Source organism: Bufo gargarizans, chromosome 2, assembly GCF_014858855.1.
Source record: "Bufo gargarizans isolate SCDJY-AF-19 chromosome 2, ASM1485885v1, whole genome shotgun sequence".
Taxonomy (NCBI): Eukaryota; Metazoa; Chordata; class Amphibia; order Anura; family Bufonidae; genus Bufo; species Bufo gargarizans.
The window spans coordinates 592,657,590-592,682,842 of NC_058081.1; the positions used below are offsets into that span (position 1 = coordinate 592,657,590).

General features: G+C 47.7%; 2 protein-coding genes across 5 annotated transcripts in view; one reads left to right on the forward strand and one right to left on the reverse strand.

Annotated features, from left to right (window-relative positions):
• CEP104 (centrosomal protein 104) overlaps positions 1 to 2,738 on the reverse strand; it is a 123,370-nt gene extending 120,632 nt beyond the window's left edge. For 2 of the 3 annotated variants that reach the window (XR_006387716.1, XM_044278261.1), the window contains exon 1: positions 2,648 to 2,738. The gene's annotated coding sequence lies outside the window, so the exon portion shown is untranslated. Of the gene's footprint in view, positions 1 to 2,610 lie in introns of all 3 variants that reach the window. The other variant, XM_044278262.1, reaches the window with a different exon arrangement.
• Positions 2,739 to 2,873: 135 nt separating this feature from the next.
• On the forward strand, positions 2,874 to 24,202 carry LOC122926780 (DNA fragmentation factor subunit beta-like). 2 transcript variants are annotated; one of them, XM_044278263.1, is made up of 7 exons: positions 2,874 to 3,060; positions 6,856 to 6,982; positions 9,337 to 9,525; positions 9,871 to 9,950; positions 20,041 to 20,211; positions 21,391 to 21,491; positions 23,238 to 24,202. In XM_044278263.1, the coding sequence occupies exons 1-7, from the start codon at positions 2,929 to 2,931 to the stop codon at positions 23,455 to 23,457; spliced, it is 1,020 nt and encodes a 339-aa protein (XP_044134198.1). In that variant the 5' UTR covers positions 2,874 to 2,928; the 3' UTR covers positions 23,458 to 24,202. The 2 variants fall into 2 exon arrangements, with proteins under 2 accessions (XP_044134198.1, XP_044134199.1); XM_044278264.1 differs by having other exon boundaries at positions 23,243 to 23,408.
• Positions 24,203 to 25,253: the final 1,051 nt, after the last annotated feature.

The window sequence follows — 25,253 nt, forward strand, 5'->3', positions numbered from 1 at the left end:
CAGAGTACAGCGACACGACTGCTGGAGAGACAGAGAGTACAGCGACACGACTGCTGGAGAGAGACAGCGTACAGAGACACGACTGCTGGAGAGAGACAGCGTACAGCGACACGACTGCTGGAGAGAGACAGCGTACAGCGACACGACTGCTGGAGAGAGACAGCGTACAGCGACACGACTGCTGGAGAGAGACAGCGTACAGCGACACGACTGCTGGAGAGAGACAGCGTACAGCGACACGACTGCTGGAGAGAGACAGCGTAAAGGGACACGACTGCTGGAGAGACAGAGTACAGCGACACGACTGCTGGAGAGAGACAGCGTACAGCGACACGACTGCTGGAGAGAGACAGCGTACAGCGACACGACTGCTGGAGAGACAGAGAGTACAGCGACGCGACTGCTGGAGAGAGACAGCGTACAGCGACACGACTGCTCGAGCGACAGAGCGTACAGCGACACGACTGCTGGAGCGACAGAGCGATAAAGGGACACGACTGCTGGAGAGACAGAGAGTACAGCGACACGACTGCTGGAGAGACAGAGAGTACAGCGACACGACTGCTGGAGAGAGACAGCGTACGAGACACGACTGCTGGAGAGAGACAGCGTACAGAGACACGACTGCTGGAGAGAGACAGCGTACAGAGACACGACTGCTGGAGAGAGACAGCGTACAGAGACACGACCGCTGGAGAGAGACAGCGTACAGCGACACGACTGCTGGAGAGACAGAGAGTACAGCGACACGACTGCTGGAGAGACAGAGCGTACAGAGACACGACCGCTGGAGAGAGACAGCGTACAGCGACACGACTGCTGGAGAGACAGAGAGTACAGCGACACGACTGCTGGAGAGAGAGAGCGTACAGAGACACGACCGCTGGAGAGAGACAGCGTACAGCGACACGACTGCTGGAGAGACAGAGAGTACAGCGACACGACTGCTGGAGAGACAGAGAGTACAGCGACACGACTGCTGGAGAGACAGAGAGTACAGCGACACGACTGCTGGAGAGAGACAGCGTACAGCGACACGACTGCTGGAGAGACAGAGAGTACAGCGACGCGACTGCTGGAGAGACAGAGAGTACAGCGACACGACTGCTGGAGAGAGACAGCGTACAGAGACACGACCGCTGGAGAGAGACAGCGTCACGACTGCTGGAGAGACAGAGCGTACAGAGACACGACCGCTGGAGAGAGACAGCGTACAGCGACACGACTGCTGGAGAGACAGAGAGTACAGCGACACGACTGCTGGAGAGACAGAGCGTACAGCGACACGACTGCTGGAGAGAGACAGCGTACAGAGACGCGACCGCTGGAGAGAGACAGCGTACAGCGACACGACTGCTGGAGAGACAGAGCGTACAGCGACACGACTGCTGGAGAGACAGAGCGTACAGCGACACGACTGCTGGAGAGACAGAGCGTACAGCGACACGACCGCTGGAGAGACAGAGAGTACAGCGACACGACCGCTGGAGAGACAGAGAGTACAGCGACACGACCGCTGGAGAGAGACAGCGTACAGAGACACGACCGCTGGAGAGAGACAGCGTACAGCGACACGACTGCTGGAGAGACAGAGAGTACAGCGACACGACCGCTGGAGAGAGACAGCGTCACGACTGCTGGAGAGAGACAGAGCGTACAGCGACACGACTGATGGAGAGAGACAGCGTACAGTGACGCGACTGCTGGAGAGACAGCGACGCGACTGCTGGAGAGACAGCGACGCGACTGCTGGAGAGACAGCGACGCGACTGCTGGAGAGACAGCGACGCGACTGCTGGAGAGACACAGCGTATAGCGACACAACTGTAGCTCAACCGTATTTCATCTTGTATCCAGGCGAGAGGTGGCCCAACAGGAAAAAAAATAAAAACCTTTCAACTGCAGTAATGAGAGTACCACCGCTGATAATAACACGTCTATGACCGCAGTAATGAGAGTACCACCGCTGATAACACGTCTATGACCGCAGTAATGAGAGTACCACCACTGATAACACGTCTTTGACCGCAGTAATGAGAGTACCACCGCTGATAACACGTCTATGACAGCAGTAATGAGAGTACCACCACTGATAACGTAGTGACCTCCTCTGGAATGTTCTGCACCCACATAATCTTATAGCACCCATATAACCATATAGCACGCATACCATCACATAGCACCCACATAATCACATAGCACACATATAATTACATAGCACCCACATGATCACATAGCACCCACATGATCACATAGCACCCACATGATCACATAGCACCCACATGATCACATAGCACCCACATGATCACATAGCACCCACATGATCACATAGCACCCACATAACCATATAGCACCCACATAACCATATAGCACCCACACCATCACATAGCACCCACACCATCACATAGCACCCACATGATCACATAGCACCCATATAACCACATAGCACCCACACCATCATATAGCACCCACACCATCACATAGCACCTACAGTACAGGGAGCACGGATGGACCTCAGGCTGCGCCTCCGGGCACCACACAAGGGCGGCAGCAGAACGGCCTCCCCTCTGTGCCCGGACAGCACCCAGAAGCCCTACAGAGAATACCCACAGTGTTACTCTCCTCAGCCCTGTGCCCAGGACATTACCCTGCGGGCGCTAGCTCCTCTTCACCATCTCCATAACCACCGCTTGACAACAGTCTCCAACCGATAGGGATTGTGGGATGTGTAGTCCAATAGCGATGGCTACTTGGGCTTGTGCGCATGTGCTCTCTGCCCCTCTAGCTACCGCGCATGCGTTTCATGTTAACAGCCTGGAAGGCAGCGGTCTTTTGCTGGCAAATTGTTAGATTGCGCATGCGCCATAGGAAGCTGTCGGAAATGTACAGCGGAATATGGTGTTGTGAAAGAGATATTAATCTCCTATTATGGGCAGCCATTCCTCTACCCAGAAGCACATGAAGATTTTTAAAATAAGGACACTGCAAGGGGGTAACAAGTATGGAATTGGCTGCAGGAACCTGAGGGAACTTCTGGAGAAAGGCTGTAAGAAGTTCCAGGTACAATAAGATACATGTCTTGTGTGTGTTCACATGCTGCAGATTTGTTGCTGAAATCGTTGCCATGCAGTAATCTGCAAACCCCTGCCATTACTAGTACAACGACCGCACAGGCTGGATCCGTACAGCGCCCATACGTCACACGGCCGTGGAATTTCCGCATCAAAATCCATGTTTTGCATTCCTTTTTTGTCTAATTTTGAAGCGGGTTTGCCCACGGCCGTATGTATATTGCGGTCCGCAAAAAAAATTTGTGTGACGTCCGTGTTACATGTTTTTTTTTTTTTTTGCCGATCCATTGTAACAATGCCTGTCCTTGTCCGCAAAACAGACAAGAATAGGACATGTTCTTTTTTTTTTTTTTTATGGACACGGAACGCGCATTTCCATTTTTTTTCCAAGCCCCATTAAAATTGAATGGTTCCGCATACAGACCTGTAAAAAATACGTTTGTGTGCATGAGCCCTTAGGCAGGGTACATCAGACCACACGGGGGTGCGAGCCGCAGCATTTTTCCAATAGATCCTTTAAAACGGACTGTTTATTGGTAGTGGCCGCACAGTTTTGCAGATAAACCTGTATACTTTCACACTTGCGGCAGGCAGTTCCGTCGCCGGAACTGCCTGCCGGATCAGGCAAACCGTATGCCAACTGAATGCATTTTAAGACTGATCAGGATCCTGATCCGTCTCACAAATGCATTGCAAGAACGGATCCGTCTGTCCGTTTGTCATATGGACAAACGGATCCGTAACGATTTTTTTTTCACATTCCGGTATTCGGCATTCCGGTATTTTGAATGCCGGATCCAGCACTAATAAATTCCTATGGAAAAAAATGGCGGATCCGGCTGTCAGGCAAGTCTTCAGTATTTTTGGCCGGAGATAAAACCGTAGCATGCGGTATTATCTCCGTCCTGAAAAGGCAAAAAGACTGAACTGAAGACGTCCTGATGCATCCTGAACGGATTGCTCTCCATTCATAGGGATAAAACTGATCAGTTCTTTTCCGGTATAGGGCCTCTAGGACGGAACTCAGTGCCGGAAAAAAAAACGCTAGTGTGAAATTACCCTTAGCAACAGACTGACAATCCATTTCTAAGGATCTTTTAGAAAACTGCTGCATGTAGCGCCGCCACACAGATTATGGTCACGTCTGGACCCCTCACCAGCGACCCCCTTCTACCCTTATAGATTATTATGTATCATCCAGACACGGGGCATTCCATTTACAAGGTGTCCATAAAATGTCAGCAGCCGCTGTCCAGCCGCACGTACCCTACATCCGCCTAGATGTGGGTACAGTAGGCACTACTATTCTAGCCCTGTTTACAGTGCAGCAGACCCATGACAGGTCACCAAAGGCATGTGGCGTGGATGGACAGAAAGCCTCGAGGGTGCAGAGACATTGTGGATGCCACGTGGCTTCTCTATAAAGCCAAACTGCAAAGTCGTGTAGTGTAAGGGCCTGTTCACACGGCCGATTTGGACGCTGTCAAACTCAGCCCAGTACTCCGGGGCAGAAACCACTGCGGTTTCTGCCACGATTGTTAATTTTGCGTGCCATGGACCCGATCTCGACCACTCAATGGAGCTAAAGCATCCGGTCAATAATACAACCGTCTGCATCCGATCGGATCTGGTTGTATTATCTCCAAAATAAACCCATTGTGAGTCAGTGGCCGCCGAAAAAACAGATCCAGCACCATTGATTTAAATTGTGTGTCACGTCAGATCCATCTTGCTCAGTATCCCTTGATGACGCACACACATTGGTTTTATGTACGTAATGGGAACGAAACGGCACAGAAGACATTTGTGCGCTCCGTTCAAGTTTGTTCAGTTTTGTCTCCATTGAAAATAAATGGGGAGAAAACTGAAGTGTTTTGCTGCAGTTCTGAGATCCTGTGACGGATCTCAAAACCGTACAGCGAAACACAGTTGTGACAGTAGCCTGCGAGCCGACAGCCGCTGTGGCTTCAAGCAGCGACTGTCTGGACAACATTCACAGCTTAAGGCCTCTTTCACACGAGCGAGAATTCTGCGCGGGTGCAATGCATGATACGAACGCGTTGTGCCCGCACGGAATCCGGACCCATTCATTTAAATGGGTGTGTGTAGATGAGCGGTGGTTTTCACGCATCACTTATGCATTGCGTGAAAATTGCAGCATGTTCTATATTCAGCGATTTTTACGCATCGCTTCTATCACCCATAGAAGTGATTGTAGCTGCATGAAAATCACATCGCATCTGCAAGCAAGTGCGGATGCAATGAAATTTTCATGGACGGTTACTAAGAGATGTTGTTTGTAAGTATTCCATTTTTTATCACGCGCGTGCAAAACGCAGTAAATCGCATTGCACCCGTGTGATAAAAATGAAACTGAGCGCGATCGTAAACAAAAATGAATGGCTTTGTTTGCGAAATCGCTCCGTTTTCACTGAACACATCTGAAAGCATCCGGACATAATCCAGACACGCTCGTCTGCAAGGCGCCTAAGGGCTCATGTACACGGCCGCTACCCGGCCGTGGCTGTATTGCCCGCATCACTTGAATTGGTCCGCAATCCGGGAGATGCGGAACGGAGGCACGGATTGGAAGCCCACGGAAGCACTACGGAGTGCTACCGTGGGTTTACTGTACGTGCCTCCGGACGGTGTGAACCATCGGTGGCAGATCGCGGGCACCATTTAAGTGAATGGGTCCGTGATCCGCATGCGGCTGCCCCACGGTCGGTGCCTTTGCATTGTGGACTGCAAATTGCGGTCCGCAGCACGGGCATGGAGCCCTTACGTTTGTGGGCATGAGCCTTAAAATAAAGGGGATGGCAGGCACCAGGCGGAGTTTTGGCACAGTGTCCGCGCCAACATTTTGCTGGTAAATTCTACCGTCGGAATGAGCCCCTAGACGCGCACAGGACAGACAGAATGAAGTGCTATTTTGTTGCTACATTTAAACAAATTATATACTAAACTGTAACCAAATTGAAAAAGATAGATAGACACAGATTTCTAAATCACTAAAGCTATCCATGGTGCTGGAATCGGATCCTGACCCAGCATTGTCTGTACCCTATGGCACTGAGCTGTGATGATTCTACTACTACTCCCTTCATGTCCTAACTGCGCACAGTATACAGTACAGACCAAAAGTTTGGACACACCTTCTCATTCAAAGAGTTTTCTTTATTTTCATGACTATAAAAATTGTAGATTCACACTGAAGGCATCAAAACTATGAATTAACACATGTGGAATTATATACATAACAAAAAAGTGTGAAACAACTGAAAATATGTCATATTCTAGGTTCTTCAAAGTACCCACCTTTTGCTTTGATTACTGCTTTGCACACTCTTGGCATTCTCTTGATGAGCTTCAAGAGTTAGTCACCTAAAAAAGGTTTTCACTTCACAGGTGTGCCCTGTCAGGTTTTCATAGTCTTAAAAATAAATAAAACTCTTTGAATGAGAAGGTGTGTCCAAACTTTTGGTCTGTACTGTATATGCCAGTGTTGTGTGTACAGGGGCACTGCCATAGGCACTCCGTGTGTTAGCATATGATCCCTTTGTATGGCACCATATTATATTATTCTGCTGTTTCCATGATACGTCATACATGGAAAGCGGCACAATTTTCCTTCTGTTGGATTCCACACACAAAAACTCCATAGGAAATAAATCAAAGTCATCTCATAGAATACGTACCTTACTGTAATACAGTGACACGGATGAGTCCAATCTCTGTCCTAGTTTAGAAACCTTCTAATTTATCGTGATCATATTACTTGTAGCTGCCTCTTAAGAGCGCTCGGGTCTGTTTGTATGAAGATGGCACAGAATTAAGTGATGAATACCTGAGGAATCTTCCGGATAACACAGAACTTGTCTTTCTGACTCCTGGACAGACCTGGGATGGATGTGAGTATTATACATTGCTGCTTATAGATGATCTAAGGCTACTTTCACACTAGCATTTCTATTTTCTGGTATTGAGATCCGTCATAGGGTCTCAATACCGGGAAAAAAAACGCTTCCGTTTTCTCCCCATTCATTGTCAATGGAGACAAAACTGAACTGAACAGAACGCTCCAAAATGCATTCCGTTCGGTTTGGTTGCATTCTTATTCCGGAGAGCAAACCGCAGCATGCTGCGGTTTTCTTTCCGTCATGGGATGTGGAGCAAGACGGATGACCCACAATGCAAGTCAATGGGGACGGATCCGTTTTCTCTGACACAATAGAAAACTGATCCGTCCCCCATTGACTTTCAGTGGAGTTCATGACGGATCCGTCTTGGCCATGTTAAAGGTAATACAACTGGATCCGTTCATAACGGGTGCAGATGGTTGTATTATCAGTAACGGAAGCGTTTTTACTGAACCCTGCCGGATCTGGCAAAAACGCTAGTGTGAAGGTAGCCTTAAAAGGTAAGTAATTCGGCCACCATGAGTGCAGATCAGATCTATTTAGAATGAATCGTATCTAGCCTTAGGGTGGACGTCGTTAGATGACCATACACATTAGAAGTAGATCAGCTGGACTGCTTGACCATCTAATATGTGACCTGTATGGAGGAGCCTCCTGACTCTCCTCAAGTAGCAGATGGTGGGGAAGATAAAGATCGGGCTGACGGCTCACATCATACCCCGATGTTTTCAGGGAGATAATCTGCCACTGAAGAGTCTGGCACTCACTTAAAGGAGTTTTCTAGGAGCTTAAAGGGGTTGTCTGGGCTATTAATATTGATGACCTTTCCTCAGGATAAGTCATCAATATCAGATAAGCTGTATGAAGGGTAGGCGCGCACAGTGTGCCGTCTCCTGTCTCTCTTACTGCTCACCGCTGCTATGTCTATGTGCACACTGCGCAAAGCCTTTCCTTCATACAGTTGGACCCCCCCCCCCCCCCCCCGCCAATCTGATATTGATGACCAATTCTGGGGGTCCAACTCCCAGCTCCCCTGCCAATCAGCAGTTTGAAAAGGCTGCGGCGCTCTGGCACTGCGGTCTCTTCCCAGACCAGTGATGTCTCATTCATTGGTTTCATTCATTGGTCTATTTGCAGCACAGTCTTCTTCAAATGAATGGACCTGGGCTGCAATACCAAGGAGAGCAGTTATACAATGTATGGCGCTGGAGCATAGTAAGCTGTGAGGAGGCTGCAGCGGTAATCGGAGCACCGCAGCCTCTTCAAACATCTGATTGGCGGGGGCGCTAGGAGTCGAACCCCCAAAGACCAGATATTGATGACTTATTCTGAGGAAAGGCCATCAATATTAACCCCCTGGAAAGTCCCTTTGACTCCCTGTTCAGAACACATGCGCGCTTCGTCGAGCTGAGCGTGCATGTGTTGGGGGGGATCAGGAGACATGGCTGAACGAGTGGTAAACCAATGGGAATTTCCTGTACAGAGCTACTTTTGCTCTTGATGATGAAACATGATCACTTTGAGTCTTTGACATTGCAGAATGTCCAGAGCTTAAAGGGGTTTTCCAAGACTTTAATACTGATGACCTATATCTGATCGGTGGCGGTCTGACCCCCAGGACCCCTGCCGATCAGCTGTTTGAAAAGGCAGCGGCCCTGCTGTGAGCGCCAAGGTCTGCTTTCCCTAGGCCGAGTGACTTCATGTTCATGTGTCACATCATCTAGGAGCAACTCAGCCCCCTTTAAGTAAATGAGCGCGATTCCGAGCACAGCTGCTATACAATGTACAGCGCTGTGCTTGGTAAGCTGCAAGAAGGCTGCGGCACTCACAGGAACGCCGGTGCCTTCTCAAACAGCTTTTCAGCGGGGGTCCCAGGTGTCGGACCCCCATCGATCAGATACTGATGACTTAGGCTCCATTCACACGTCCGCAATTGTGGTCCACATCCGTTCCGCAATTTTGCAGAACTGGTGCAGACCCATTTATTCTCTATGGGGCTGGAAGAGATGCGGACAGCACACTATGTGCTGTCTGCATCCGCATTTCCGGAGCACGCCGCCGATCTTCCGGTCCGCGACTCCGGAAAAAAATAGAGCATGTCCTATTGGCCACAATTGCGGACAAGAATAGGCATTTCTATGGGGTGCCGGCCGGGTGTGTTGCGTATCCGCAATACACTACGGACGTGTGAATGGACCCTAATCTCTGAGTGAAGTTTGTTCTCTGTGAGACCTGGGCTCAGCGGAACCCTTTGCCTTCTGTGGGTAACAGAGAATCACTACTAAACCCAATAGTCTGTCTACTAATATTTTTCTATTTCTTTTTGTTTTGCTGGGAAAAAAAAGTTGTCACCGACATCGGCCGCTTGCTAAATGCATTTTACACACGACAGACAGATGTTACTGAAGCCGCCAGAAAGCTGCTGACCGATGAGCAGGCTCCACAGAGGAGGAAGATTCTGGTGGACTTTATTCAGAACCTGAATGAAAATATCTTGGCTGAAAACCGGGAAGACGACAAATCTTGGTTTGAAGGTTTGTGGAGGTTTTCTGTACTAAAAAGGGGTTGTCTCGCCCAGACCTTGGTAGGGTTAGGTAGGCTATCTCACCAATGTCTGATAGATGGGGATCCCACCTCTTTAACCCCTACCCATCAGAAGAAGTAGAAGGGGTCCTAGGAAAATGTTGTCCCATTGTGACATGGTGACATTGCTTTCCAATCATCTTTCACCCTTGTGATCAGCAGAGATTGCAGGAAGACCCCACAGATCGGGCGTTGACTGTTTTTATAGATTTTTCACATAAAGAAAAATGCATAGCAAATGAGTAGCGCAGATAGTCGGTTTTCTCCCAGCCTTATGGTCTTCTTCTCTCTGCTAGGAATAGAGCCGCGTTACAAGAACAAGTCCAGCTACATGAGGAGCAGCTGTGAAAGCAGAGTCCGCAGTTATATGAAGGAGGTAACATCCCATACACTTGAAGCCAGTTCACACAGAGTTTTGGTGCTGATTTTGGATCTTTTCCGCCCCAAAATCGTCTCCGAAAAAATGCCTTAAAGCGGACCTGTCCCCGCTCCTGACATGCCAGTTTTAATAGCGAAGTCTGAAATGGCAGCACTGATTGGATAGTCAGACTGTGCAGGGACCCCCCCCCCCCCCCCCCAACTGGTTAACACCCTGTACCCGTACTGCAGACTGCTGGCAATTCATTCATAACTTCTAGCAGGAATAATAGAGGAATGGCACAACATAGAGCCATAGGAATAGTTGCTCCAGAATTGGTATTACATGGGGAATGCATGTATCTATTAAAACAGACAAGTCAGGAGAGGGGACAGGGCCTCTTTAAAACAGCCTGCCATTCATGTCAATAGGAATCAGCCCTTGCTTCTCTATCTTGGGGTGGAACCCGCACAGAATTTCCCATTGAAATGAATGGGAAGCATCAAAAACCAGCTGGGATGACCATGGACTACATGAGTATCCATTTCTTTTAGTGGGTGCCCGATGGGGATAACAGGCGATTGCATCCAGCGGCTCAGGTTCTGGGGCGCTGTCATATTACAGGGAGTTCTGATATCCTCTGGCCATTCCCTTTAACCCCTCAGTGACCACCCATACATGTTTTTACAGCGGTCACTAAGGGGCCTTAGGCTGGGCCGACGTGTTTTTACGGCGGCCCAGTCTAAGCGCTGCACGGCTCCACCGTGCAGCGGGGAGCGCGGACCTGGCTCTCAAATGAGAGTCGGGGCCCTGCTCTAACAGCCCGGACCGGCAGAAGTGCCGATCCGGGCTGTTTAACCCTTTACATGCCGGGCGCAATGGCGCCCGCTGTATGTAAAGTGGTGACAGAGGGAGCGGACTCCCTCCATCTCCCATCAGCACCCCGAAAATGCGATCGTGGGGTGCTGATGTGTTGGGAAGCTTACCTCGCTTCCGATCAGGGCCCCGAGCCTGTCTTCAGTTCTCTCCAGCAGGCTGTGCCTCTCTGGCGCAGCCTGCTGGTCAATCTTTGAATAGCATTGCTATTGAAATGTAATGCATTATAGAGATAATGCATTACATTTTAAAAGCAATCAAAATACTGTATATTGTAGTCCCCTTGTGGGACTTTTAAGTAGTAAAAAAAATAGAAAAAAAAATACACATTTATTAAATAAAAAAATTCCATAAAATAAAAAATATGCTTTTTTTTCCATTGAAAATACGCTTTTTAATGAAAAAAATTGCAAAAAGAAAATATCCCCCATATGTTTGGTATTGCCGCGTCCGTAACGACCCGGACCACATAAATATTACATAAATTATCCCCTATGGTGAACGCCGCAAAAAAAAATGACAGAATTTTTAATTTATTCCTAGTTTCCACTGAAAAAAACGTAATAACAAGCGATCAAAAAGCGGCATTTACTCCAAAATGATACCAATGAAAAATACAAGTTGTCCCTTAAAAATCAAGCGCTCACACAACTCCATAGAAAAAAAAAAAAAAGTTATGGGTCTTGTGAAGTGGCAATGCAAAATCATTTTTTGGGTTAATAAAAGGGGTTTTATAGGAAAAAAAAAAGTAGTAAAACTTAAAAAAAAAAATTAACTATAAGTATTTAGTATCACTGTAATCATACTGACCCAGAGAATAAAGATATTATGTTATTTGTACCGAAAAATGAACGCCGTAAAATGTATAATGTAAAAACGCAGTGGCAGTAGTGCTATTTTTCCCCATCTCCCTCCCAGAAAGAGTTAATAAAAGTTAATCAGAAAGTTATGTGTACCCCAAAATAGTGCCATTAAAAACTACAACTTGTCCCGTAAAAAACAAGCCCTCATAAAGCTATATAGACGAAAAAATAAAAAAGTTATAGCTCTTGGAACGAGTCCATGAAAAAAGGAAGAAAAACGCTTGGTCATAAAGGCCCAAACAGGCTTGGTCACTAAGGGGTTAATGGCTGTGAAACACAGAAGCCTAAATTCTTTAAAGGGGATTTCCAGCTCTAACAAAATCACAAGAATATGGCTAGAGGTCTGACCCCCACGATTTTTAGAATCGAGGCGCCCACAGAACAGAGCGCATCCTTTTGTTGTTTTTGAGTTGCACAAATAAAATGCTGGAGAGGCCCGGACCTTCATTCTGGTGATTGGTGAGGACCCCTGCAGTGAGACCCCCACCAATCAATAGCATATTCTGATATACTTGATAGGCTACATACATGCTGCTTTTCTTTCCACAGAGAGAAGCCATCCTCTGTTCCATTATACGTATACTGTAAAAATCTCACTTGCCAGTTGCCACCACTAGGGGGAAGGATCTGTATACATATCCAATGACCTAAATTTTACATTGGTCCCTAGTAGGGATGAGCAAACTCAAACTGTATAGTTCGGGTTCGTACCGAATTTTGGGGTGTCCGTGACACGGACCCGAAGCCGGACATTTTCGTAAAAGTCCGGGTTCGGTGTTCGTCGCTTTCTTGGCGCTTTTGTGACGCTTTCTTGGCGCTTTTTGAAAGGCTGCAAAGCAGCCAATCAACAAGCGTCATACTACTTGCCCCAAGAGGCCATCACAGCCATGCCTACTATTGGCATGGCTGTGATTGGCCAGAGCACCATGTGACCCAGCCTCTATTTAAGCTGGAGTCACATAGCGCCGCCCGTCACTCTGCTCTGATTAGCGTAGGGAGAGGTTGCGGCTGCGACAGTAGGGCGAGATTAGGCAGATTAACTCCTCCAAAAGACTTGATTATTGATCGATCTGCAGCTGTGCATCATTGAGCTGCTGATACTCAATTGCTCACTGTTTTTAGGCTGCCCAGACCGTTTGTCAGTCACATTTTTCTGGGGTGATCGGCGGCCATTTTGTGTCTTGTGGTGCGCCAGCACAAGCTGCGACCAAGTGCATTTAACCCTCAGTAGTGTGGTTGGTCAAGCTGTCACACCAAGTGCATTTAACCAGCAATAGTCTGTTTATTTTTTGGCCATATACTACATCAGGGGCAAGCTGCGCCTGTCACCAAGTGCATTTAACCCTCAATGGTGTGGTTGTTTTTTGGCTAAAGCCTACATCAGGGTGAAGCTGTCACACCAAGTGCATTTAACCAGCAATAGTCTGTTCATTTTTTGGCCATATACTAAATCAGGGGCAAGCTGCGCCCGTCACCAAGTGCATTTAACCCTCAGTAGTGTGGTTGGTCAAGCTATCACACCAAGTGCATTTAACCAGCAATAGTCTGTTCATTTTTTGGCCATATACTACATCAGGGGCAAGCTGCGCCCGTCACCAAGTGCATTTAACCCTCAGTAGTGTGGTTGGTCAAGCTGTGACACCAAGTGCATTTAACCAGCAATAGTCTGTTCATTTTTTGGCCATATACTACATCAGGGGCAAGCTGCGCCCGTCACCAAGTGCATTTAACCCTCAGTAGTGTGGTTGGTCAAGCTATCACACCAAGTGCATTTAACCAGCAATAGTCTGTTCATTTTTTGGCCATATACTAAATCAGGGGCAAGCTGCGCCCGTCACCAAGTGCATTTAACCAGCAATAGTCTGTTCATTTTTTGGCCATATACTACATCAGGGGCAAGCTGCGCCCGTCACCAAGTGCATTTAACCCTCAGTTGTGTGGTTGGTCAATCTATCACACCAAGTGCATTTAACCAGCAATAGTCTGTTCATTTTTTGGCCATATACTAAATCGGGGGCAAGCTGCACCTGTCACCAAGTGCATTTAACCCTCAATGGTGTGGTTGTTTTTTGGCTAAAGCCTACATCAGGGTGAAGCTGTCACACCAAGTGCATTTAACCAGCAATAGTCTGTTCATTTTTTGGCCATATACTAAATCAGGGGCAAGCTGCGCCCGTCACCAAGTGCATTTAACCCTCAGTAGTGTGGTTGGTCAAGCTATCACACCAAGTGCATTTAACCAGCAATAGTCTGTTCATTTTTTGGCCATATACTACATCAGGGGCAAGCTGCGCCCGTCACCAAGTGCATTTAACCCTCAGTAGTGTGGTTGGTCAAGCTGTGACACCAAGTGCATTTAACCAGCAATAGTCTGTTCATTTTTTGGCCATATACTACATCAGGGGCAAGCTGCGCCCGTCACCAAGTGCATTTAACCCTCAGTAGTGTGGTTGGTCAAGCTATCACACCAAGTGCATTTAACCAGCAATAGTCTGTTCATTTTTTGGCCATATACTAAATCAGGGGCAAGCTGCGCCCGTCACCAAGTGCATTTAACCCTCAGTAGTGTGGTTGGTCAAGCTGTGACACCAAGTGCATTTAACCAGCAATAGTCTGTTCATTTTTTGGCCATATACTACATCAGGGGCAAGCTGCGCCCGTCACCAAGTGCATTTAACCCTCAGTAGTGTGGTTGGTCAAGCTGTGACACCAAGTGCATTTAACCAGCAATAGTCTGTTCATTTTTTGGCCATATACTACATCAGGGGCAAGCTGCGCCCGTCACCAAGTGCATTTAACCCTCAGTAGTGTGGTTGGTCAAGCTATCACACCAAGTGCATTTAACCAGCAATAGTCTGTTCATTTTTTGGCCATATACTAAATCAGGGGCAAGCTGCACCTGTCACCAAGTGCATTTAACCCTCAGTAGTGTGGTTGGTCAAGCTGTGACACCAAGTGCATTTAACCAGCAATAGTCTGTTCATTTTTTGGCCATATACTACATCAGGGGCAAGCTGCGCCTGTCACCAAGTGCATTTAACCAGCAATAGTGTGGTTATTTTTTGGCCATATCCCAGTCTAATTCTGTCACTAAATCCATACCGGTCACCCAGCGCCTAAATACTAGGCCTCAAATTTATATCCCGCTAAATCTGTCGTTACCGCTGTACTGTTGTGGCTTGGCAAGTTATTTAGTGTCCGTCAAAGCACATTTTTTGTTAAGGGTTGAAATACAATTCCCAATTTAGCAATTTCATAATTTAGTGGTTTCTGCTATATCAGAGCTATTTGAAATCTATCCCTAAAAGGGTATATAATATTCAAGGTGCACATAGGGTCATTCAGAATAACTTCACACACACGCTACTGTGCATTTCCAAGTCCAATTCTGTTAGTAAATCCATACCGGTCACCCAGCGCCTAAATACTAGGCCTCAAATTTATATCCCGCTAAATCTCTCGTTACCGCTGTCCTGTTGTGGCTGGGAAAGTTATTTAGTGTCCGTCAAAGCACATTTTTTGTTCTGGGTTGAAATACAATTCCCAATTTAGCAATTTCATAATTTAGTGGTTTCTGCTATATCAGAGCTATTTGAAATCTATCCCTAAAAGGGTATATAATATTCAAGGTGCACATAGGGTCATTCAGAATAACTTCACACACACGCTACTGTGCATTTCCAAGTCTAATTCTGTTAGTAAATCCATACCGGTCACCCAGCGCCTAAATACTAGGCCTCAAATTTATATCCCGCTGAATTTGAATACAATACATTGGACCAAATAATATTTTTGTTGTTGTGGTGAACCATAACAATGAGGAAAACATCTAGTAAGGGACGCGGACGTGGACATGGTCGTGGTGATGTTAGTGGACCCTCTGGTGCTGGGAGAGGACGTGGCCGTTCTGCCACATCCACACGTCCTAGTGTACCAACTACCTCAGGTCCCAGTAGCCGCCAGAATTTACAGCGATATATGGTGGGGCCCAATGCCGTTCTAAGGATGGTAAGGCCTGAGCAGGTACAGGCATTAGTCAATTGGGTGGCCGACAGTGGATCCAGCACGTTCACATTATCTCCCACCCAGTCTTCTTCAGAAAGCGCACAGATGGCGCCTGAAAACCAACCCCATCAGTCTGTCACATCACCCCCATGCATACCAGGGAAACTGTCTGGACCTCAAGTTATGCAGCAGTCTCTTATGCTGTTTGAAGACTCCGCTGGCAGGGTTTCCCAAGGGCATCCACCTAGCCCTTCCCCAGCGGTGAAAGACATAGAATGCACTGACGCACAACCACTTATGTTTCCTGATGATGAGGACATGGGAATACCACCTCAGCAAGTCTCTGATGATGACGAAACACAGGTGCCAACTGCTGTGTCTTTCTGCAGTGTGCAGACTGAACAGGAGGTCAGGGATCAAGACTGGGTGGAAGACGATGCAGGGGACGATGAGGTCCTAGACCCCACATGGAATGAAGGTCGTGCCACTGACTTTGACAGTTCGGAGGAAGAGGCAGTGGTGAGACCGAGCCAACAGCGTAGCAAAAGAGGGAGCAGTGGGCAAAAGCAGAACACCCGCCGCCAAGAGACTCCGCCTGCTACTGACCGCCGCCATCTGGGACCGAGCACCCCAAAGGCAGCTTCAAGGAGTTCCCTGGCATGGCACTTCTTCAAACAATGTGCTGACGACAAGACCCGAGTGGTTTGCACGCTGTGCCATCAGAGCCTGAAGCGAGGCATTAACGTTCTGAACCTGAGCACAACCTGCATGACCAGGCACCTGCATGCAAAGCATGAACTGCAGTGGAGTAAACACCTTAAAACCAAGGAAGTCACTCAGGCTCCCCCTGCTACCTCTTCTGCTGCTGCCGCCTCGGCCTCTTCTGCTGCTGCCGCCTCGGCCTCTTCCTCCGCCTCCGGAGGAACGTTGGCACCTGCCGCCCAGCAAACAGGGGATGTACCACCAACACCACCACCACCACCTCCGTCACCAAGCGTCTCAACCATGTCACACGCCAGCGTTCAGCTCTCCATCTCACAAACATTTGAGAGAAAGCGTAAATTCCCACCTAGCCACCCTCGATCCCTGGCCCTGAATGCCAGCATTTCTAAACTACTGGCCTATGAAATGCTGTCATTTAGGCTGGTGGACACAGACAGCTTCAAACAGCTCATGTCGCTTGCTGTCCCACAGTATGTTGTTCCCAGCCGCCACTACTTCTCCAAGAGAGCCGTGCCTTCCCTGCACAACCAAGTATCCGATAAAATCAAGTGTGCACTGCGCAACGCCATCTGTAGCAAGGTCCACCTAACCACAGATACGTGGACCAGTAAGCACGGCCAGGGACGCTATATCTCCCTAACTGCACACTGGGTAAATGTAGTGGCAGCTGGGCCCCAGGCGGAGAGCTGTTTGGCGCACGTCCTTCCGCCGCCAAGGATCGCAGGGCAACATTCTTTGCCTCCTGTTGCCACCTCCTCCTTCTCGGCTTCCTCCTCCTCTTCTTCCACCTGCTCATCCAGTCAGCCACACACCTTCACCACCAACTTCAGCACAGCCCGGGGTAAACGTCAGCAGGCCATTCTGAAACTCATATGTTTGGGGGACAGGCCCCACACCGCACAGGAGTTGTGGCGGGGTATAGAACAACAGACCGACGAGTTGTTGCTGCCGGTGAGCCTCAAGCCCGGCCTGGTGTGTGATAATGGGCGAAATCTCGTTGCAGCTCTGGGACTAGCCAATTTGACGCACATCCCTTGCTTGGCGCATGTGCTGAATTTGGTGGTGCAGAAGTTCATTCACAACTACCCCGACATGTCAGAGCTGCTGCATAAAGTGCGGGCCGTCTGTTCGCGCTTCCGGCGTTCACATCCTGCTGCTGCTCGCCTGTCTGCGCTACAGCGTAACTTCGGCCTTCCCGCTCACCGCCTCATATGCGACGTGCCCACCAGGTGGAACTCCACCTTGCACATGCTGGACAGACTGTGCGAGCAGCAGCAGGCCATAGTGGAGTTTCAGCTGCAGCACGCACGGGTCAGTCGCACTACAGAACAGCACCACTTCACCACCAATGACTGGGCCTCCATGCGAGACCTGTGTGCCCTGTTGCGCTGTTTCGAGTACTCCACCAACATGGCCAGTGGCGATGACGCCGTTATCAGCGTTACAATACCACTTCTATGTCTCCTTGAGAAAACACTTAGGGCGATGATGGAAGAGGAGGTGGCCCAGGAGGAGGAGGAGGAGGAGGAAGAGGGGTCATTTTTAGCACTTTCAGGCCAGTCTCTTCGAAGTGACTCAGAGGGAGGTTTTTGGCAACAGCAGAGGCCAGGTACAAATGTGGCCAGCCAGGGCCCACTACTGGAGGACGAGGAGGAGGAGGAGGAGGTGGAGGAGGATGAGGATGAGGATGAGGATGAAGCATGGTCACAGTGGGGTGGCACCCAACGCAGCTCGGGTCCATCACTGGTGCGTGGCTGGGGGGAAAGGCAGGACGATGACGATACGCCTCCCACAGAGGACAGCTTGTCCTTACCCCTGGGCAGCCTGGCACACATGAGCGACTACATGCTGCAGTGCCTGCGCAACGACAGCAGAGTTGCCCACATTTTAACCTGTGCGGACTACTGGGTTGCCACCCTGCTGGATCCACGCTACAAAGACAATGTGCCCACCTTACTTCCTGCACTGGAGCGTGATAGGAAGATGCGCGAGTACAAGCGCACGTTGGTAGACGCGCTACTGAGAGCATTCCCAAATGTCACAGGGGAACAAGTGGAAGCCCAAGGCCAAGGCAGAGGAGGAGCAAGAGGTCGCCAAGGCAGCTGTGTCAATGCCAGCTCCTTTGAGGGCAGGGTTAGCATGGCAGAGATGTGGAAAACTTTTGTCAACACGCCACAGCTAACTGCACCACCACCTGATACGCAACGTGTTAGCAGGAGGCAACATTTCACTAACATGGTGGAACAGTACATGTGCACACCCCTCCACGTACTGACTGATGGTTCGGCCCCATTCAACTTCTGGGTCTCTAAATTGTCCACGTGGCCAGAGCTAGCCTTTTATGCCTTGGAGGTGCTGGCCTGCCCGGCAGCCAGCGTTTTGTCTGAACGTGTATTCAGCACGGCAGGGGGCGTCATTACAGACAAACGCAGCCGCCTGTCTACAGCCATTGTGGACAAGCTGACGTTCATAAAAATGAACCAGGCATGGATCCCACAGGATCTGTCCGTCCCTTGTCCAGATTAGACATTAACTACCTCCCCTTAACCATATATTATTGGACTCCAGGGCACTTCCTCATTCAATCCTATTTTTATTTTCATTTTACCATTATATTGCGAGGCTACCCAAAGTTGAATGAACCTCTCCTCTGTCTGGGTGCCGGGGCCTAAATATATGCCAATGGACTGTTCCAATGTTGGGTGACGTGAAGCCTGATTCTCTGCTATGACATGCAGAATGATTCTCTGCTGACATGAAGCCAGATCCTCTGTTACGGGACCTCTCTCCTCTGCCTGGGTGCCGGGGCCTAAATATCTGACAATGGACTGTTCCAATGTTGGGTGACGTGAAGCCTCATTCTCTGCTATGACATGCAGACTGATTCTCTGCTGACATGAAGCCAGATTGTCTGTTACGGGACCTCTCTCCTCTGCCTAGGTGCTGGGCCTAAATATATGCCAATGGACTGTTGCAGTGGTGGCTGACGTGAAGCCTCATTCTCTGCTATGACATGCAGACTAATTCTCTGCTGACATGAAGCCAGATTCTCTGTTACGGGACCTCTCTCCTCTGCCTGGGTTCCGGGGCCTAAATATCTGAGAATGGACTGTTCCAGTGGTGGGTGACGGGAAGCCAGATTCTCTGCTATGGGACCTCTCTCCAATTGATTTTGGTTAATTTTTATTTATTTAATTTTTATTTTAATTCATTTCCCTATCCACATTTGTTTGCAGGGGATTTACCTACATGTTGCTGCCTTTTGCAGCCCTCTAGCCCTTTCCTGGGCTGTTTTACAGCCTTTTTAGTGCCGAAAAGTTCGGGTCCCCATTGACTTCAATGGGGTTCGGGTTCGGGACGAAGTTCGGATCGGGTTCGGATCCCGAACCCGAACATTTTCAGGAAGTTCGGCCGAACTTCTCGAACCCGAACATCCAGGTGTTCGCTCAACTCTAGTCCCTAGTTATTAGCAGCAGGAAGTGTGTAGGGGACACTAGAAGAACAAGAACCGAGACCTAGAGTCTCATGTACCAATCGAACCACAAGAAATTGGTTTGCTCTCTTTGACAGCTCTAGATGGCAGTGAATTGGAGTAGTCATTAGTCTGATGCAATAAATCCTATGTGATTCTGCTCCTTTAGGTTCAGTCCTTGGCTGCAACATTAGATCCACCGGTGAGAGAGGACTACAAGATGCTCACAGAGACCATGTGCAATGAACTGCGAGCTGTGAAGTACAATGGATGTTACTTTGATAGAACAGAAGAAAAGACCAGCCGTCTATGTACTGCAGAGGGATGGTTTTCATGCCAAGTAAGATCCATCAGCCGTTTAGAGTTAGGCTACTTTCACACTTGCGTTGTTTGATTCCGGCAGGCACTTCTGTTGCCTGAACTGCCTGCCTGATCAGGCAAACTGTATGCATGTCATTTTTTCTGACTGATCAGTCTGAAAAATGCCTGATCAGTCAGAAAAATGCATTGCAATGCCGGATCCGTTTTTCCAGTGTCATGAGGCAAAACGGATCTGGTATTTTTTCTCTTCACATTTTTAAAGGTCTGCGCAGACCGGAATACCGGATCCGTCAATTTGAATGACAGATCCGGCACTAATACATTCCTATGGCAAGTGTTCAGTTTTTTTGGCAGTAGATAAAAGATAAAACCGCAGCATGCTGCGGTATTATCTCCGTCCTGAACAGTCAAAAAGACTGAACTGAAGACATCCTGAACGGATTACTCTCTATTCACAATGCATTAGGATAAAAGTGATCAGTGTGGTATAGAGCCCCTAGGACGGAACTCTATGCCGGAAAATAAAAATGATAGCGTGAAAGTACCCTAAGGCCTTGTGCACACGATCGTATCCGCAAAATACAGATGCAGACATGTGCATCCTGTACTTTTCACAGGTCACATTGTAGAAATGCCTACTTCTACTGTGGCAAGAAAATGAGTGGGGCTTAGGCTCCATTCACACGTCCGCAACGTGTTGTGTGGATCCACGGAGCCGCAAAACACGGACAGCAGCAATGTGCTTTCCGCATTTTGCGGACCGCACATTGCCGGCACTATAGAATATGCCTATTCTTGTCCGCAATTGCGGACAAGAATAGAACATGTTCTATTTTTTCCAGAAACTGAATTGCGGACCCGGAAGTGCGGGTCGGCAATTCCGTGTCCGGGCAGCACATCGTGCTGCCCCATAGGAATGAATGGGTCCGCAATTCCGTTCCACAAAATGTGGAACGAAATTGCAGACGTGTGAATGGACCCTTAGCAGGAGGGGCAGGGCTTCTGCCAGAAATTGGTGTAAATTATAGCTGAAGTCTATGCCAGCTCCTAGCTGGTGTAGACTAGTTTTTGAGATATGTCACGATGAAGACTGGTGTGTGGGAAGCCGAGTCTTGCCAAATGTTATATATACATACTGTATGTACACGCGCACAGCACTGCTGCATTTCTCTTATGTATGTGCATTACTGTGTTGTAGGGTCCTTTTGACGTGGATGACTGCAGTTCCAGGCACTCTATTAATCCCTACAGTAACAAAGAGAGTAGAATTCTATTCAGTACCTGGAACCTGGACCACAGGTAAGAGCCAAGTGTAGAAAAAAAAAAATGTAATAGCCTCCTTTACTTCAGTGTAACATTCAGCGGATGCAGGGATCCACGTTACAGAGCAGGCCATATTCCAGACTTATTACCCGGACTCCTCAGTTCAGTTGCAAGTTTGATTCTGTAAAGACATGGGGCCAGATTTATCATTAGCTCAGGTCAGAATAATGGAGTGAAAAAGCCCCCAAAAAATAGGCAAACGCTAAAACTGCGCACAAATTTCTGCTCTGTACTATGCTCGCCAGTTTTCTGAAAGTGGGCGTGTTTTCTTATGTAAATGAATCTCTAGACAGATTTACTATTGGGACTATTAAAAAAGTCGCAATTTCACTCCAGTGAGGACCATGCTTATCTTATGAGACTTTTTAATAGAACATGCGACTTTTTCATAAAGCTGCTTACTGACGGATAAACTGCTACCATCAAACCACATTTATTACAGTCTTAAAGGGGTTGTCCGGGATCAAAAAGATTTTTAAAAACATGATATTTTACCATGTCTAGCTGATTTAAGGTCCTCCTGTTGTGTTCCTGTATTTTTAGCACTCCTCCAGTGCTTCCACGGTCCCCCACTGAATATTGACATGTTTGTGTACATCTGTAGTAACTTCCTGACGCACTGCCTTGTGGGTCCCACAAGGCAGCGCAGCATAGCAGCGTCCGGGCTGTCAGTCAGATCAGTCTCCACTCCTCTGTGCATCCCTCCCCCCTCATTTATATTCCGCCTCCTGCCCGCATATACCTCCTCTCTATCTTCATAGCTAAGGCTGCACAATGCCCTGTGATGTCACCGGACCAGAGGGGCGTTACATATCCCTGAAGTTACCTCCTACAAACCTCCCTCCCTGCGCTCTGCATAATATTCTTGTGTGCCGGTGACGTCACCTGTTGCCACCTACTACCCGCCCTCTCTGCGCTCTGAATAATGTTCGTGGGTGCCGGTGACGTCACCGGGCTCCTTGTGAAGCGGAAGAAGAGGCTTCGCTGTCCACAAAGGGGCCCGGTACGTCACTAACTTGTAGAGAAACCACACTTCCGGCTCCAAATTAGGATTAGAATACGGGGCATCAGAAAAGGAAAATAAAGATAATGCAGGCATGTATGTACAATTAAGGTGACTACAGTGCACTTAAGCAAATATCACCAATCCCGGACAACCCCTTTAAAGGGCCGATCATAAATCTGACTTGGCTAAAACTGACTTTAGCCATATGTGAAAGTGGAGTGAGCTCCAGAATGACGTCAGAGCGCCCCATGCGCATGGAGTATACTGCTCCCCCGCTCCCCACTACACTTTACCATGGCAAACAGGACTTTAGCGTCCTGGCAGCCATGGTAACCATTCAGAAAAAGCTAAACTTCGGAACGGGCAATGCACCGAAATGACGTTTAGCTTAAGGCCGGATCCGGATTAATGCCTTTCAATGGGCATTAATTCCGGATCCGGCCTTGCGGCAAGTTTTCTGGATTTTTGGCCGGAGCAAAAAGCGCAGCATGCTGCAGTATTTTTTCCGGCCAAAAAACGTTCCGGTCCTGAACTGAAGACATCCTGAACGGATTTCTCTCCATTCAGAATTTATGGGGATAATCCTGATCAGGATTCTTCCGGCATAGAGCCCCAACGACGGAACTCTATGCCGGAACAAAAGAACGCAAGTGTGAAAGAACAAATGTCTGCACTGAATTTCTAACAAGATGACAATTCTGTATTCTTATCTTAAGGATAGAAAAGAAGCGGACCATCCTGCCTCGCCTTACTGAAGCCCTGGGGGAATGTAACGGGAGGCAAATCAACTGCAAGTATTTCTTTAATCTCTTGTTTACTGTGGAAAACCTGAAACTGGTTCACATAGCCTGCCATAAGAAAACTGCGCATAACCTGACGTGTGATGACGCCATGATTTACATCAAAAGAAAACCTGTCAGGAAGACAAAGAACTGAAAGGAATCCTCAAGACACACATTTTATATAACTTATTTTTAGCAGCTTATATATTATGTCTAGTGTTGAGCGAAGACTGTATGGGCTCCGATGAGCCAAGTTAGTCATTCACGAAGCCGTGCATGATAACGTCTGTAATAGATTTTTGTAGTGGAAAACAACTTTGACACTTGGAACCGAAGCAGAGTTCTTTTTCAACTGGTACCTCGGAACCGAAGCCAAGTCCGGTTTCAAGTTTTAAAGTGGTTTTTCACTTTAAAAATCAATTACCGAAGTCATGTGCCACTTTGTAAATAACTTTGGCTCATTGGATGCCATACATTCTAATACTGTACAGAGACGAATCTTTGTACAGTATTATTCCAAAGTTTTGAAGTAAGCGGCTTCGGACGTGGCTCATGCCCAAAAAAGACAGCCACATGTTTGGTAACTCATCATCGTTGCTTTTGGGAGAGAATTATAAGAAGCCATAGGAAATCTATGTGAAAGTCATCCCCGGAGGCGCATGTCAGCGTGTACGGAAATATTTTGTACCGGGTATCACTTCTGCAAGGGGTAACAAAAGCGTGTGGGATATTGCAAATGGCTACTGTATATAATCGCAGATGGACAATTGGACTTGTAACTAGGGGTGCACCGAAATGAAAATTCTGGTCCGAAACCGAAAATTCAGGATGCCCTTGACCAAAACCGAAACTGCCTTTTTTGCCCAAATACTTTTAAAATACTTTTTTTTTTTTAAGTAAAAAAAAAGGAAAGTGAATTAAAATATAAAGTTAAACAGATACATAGATATTATACACACAATGCCACCCAAAGTGGTTATTTTAAAAAAAATGTCACTGAGGTAGACTATTCCACAGTTCTTATTGTCAAGAAGTCTTGATACTTCTGGAGCCAGAACCTTTTTTTCCCCCCCAATCGGAGGCAGTGCCCCCTTGTCTTTTGAGTGGATTTTTATAGCTTAATAAGGTCTCTTCCCAAGACTAAATACATTTCTTTTAATCTTTCCTCATTACTAAAACCCTCCATGAATCAGTTTAGAGATGAGGCCGCACCAACGCTTTATAAAGTGGTAATATTACATCCCTGTCCCGTGAGTCCATGCCTCATGACATTATCCAGTTTCACATAAATTCCCTTGCCAAGTTCATGCAGCATGCTTAGAAGAACATACAGTAGGCAAAGGGTTGTGACCTGCACAGTCGCCAAACCTAAATGTGTGTAACTTATCTGTGGAGGTACCTGCAGGGTAAGGTTTATGAAATAAATCCCCAGACATTGCCCAAAGTGAAATGTGGTGTTACCAAATTTAAAATGCGCACAACTGTGCATAGCTGCTGGTGGAAACCACTTCCAGCATCTCCTGTAACTGATAACTATGTCCTTCTTCCACATTCCTGTGCAAAGCAAACAAGTAAATAAATGTATTTTTCATGGCCCACACCGTATTAAAATATCTCCAGTGGTATCTACAAACCATGATCTTACATTGTTGTGTGCTGCATTTAGCCTGTTACAGAACCAGTGGAGTTTCAGCCCTCTGATGGTCAGTGACTTTCCAAAATTACTTGGTAGCTCATATTACAGCCACCACTCCTATATACAGCTTGAATCCATGCCAAGGCTGCTGTGATCACAGGACTAAACTAGCAAGTTCCATCTATAGGCATATAAACAGTTTGCAGTTCTGTTTGGTGACCCTCCAGTTCAAGAAAAACAATTCTCATTAACTGGGGAATTAGCAAAACACTTACCTGATGCCCTTCTTTTCAGCTGCAGATCTGCCAATTCCT

What these genes read in the sequence shown, in the direction of transcription:
- LOC122926780 (XM_044278263.1), top strand. Translation starts at nt 2,929, where the DNA reads ATGGGCAGCCATTCCTCTACCCAGAAGCACATGAAGATTTTTAAAATA. An exon ending in TGGACAGACCTGGGATGGAT is followed by an intron (nt 6,983 to 9,336) that starts GTGAGTATTATA and finishes GGGAAAAAAAAG; the next exon opens with TTGTCACCGACATCGGCCGC. An exon ending in ACCTGGAACCTGGACCACAG is followed by an intron (nt 21,492 to 23,237) that starts GTAAGAGCCAAG and finishes TCTTATCTTAAG; the next exon opens with GATAGAAAAGAAGCGGACCA.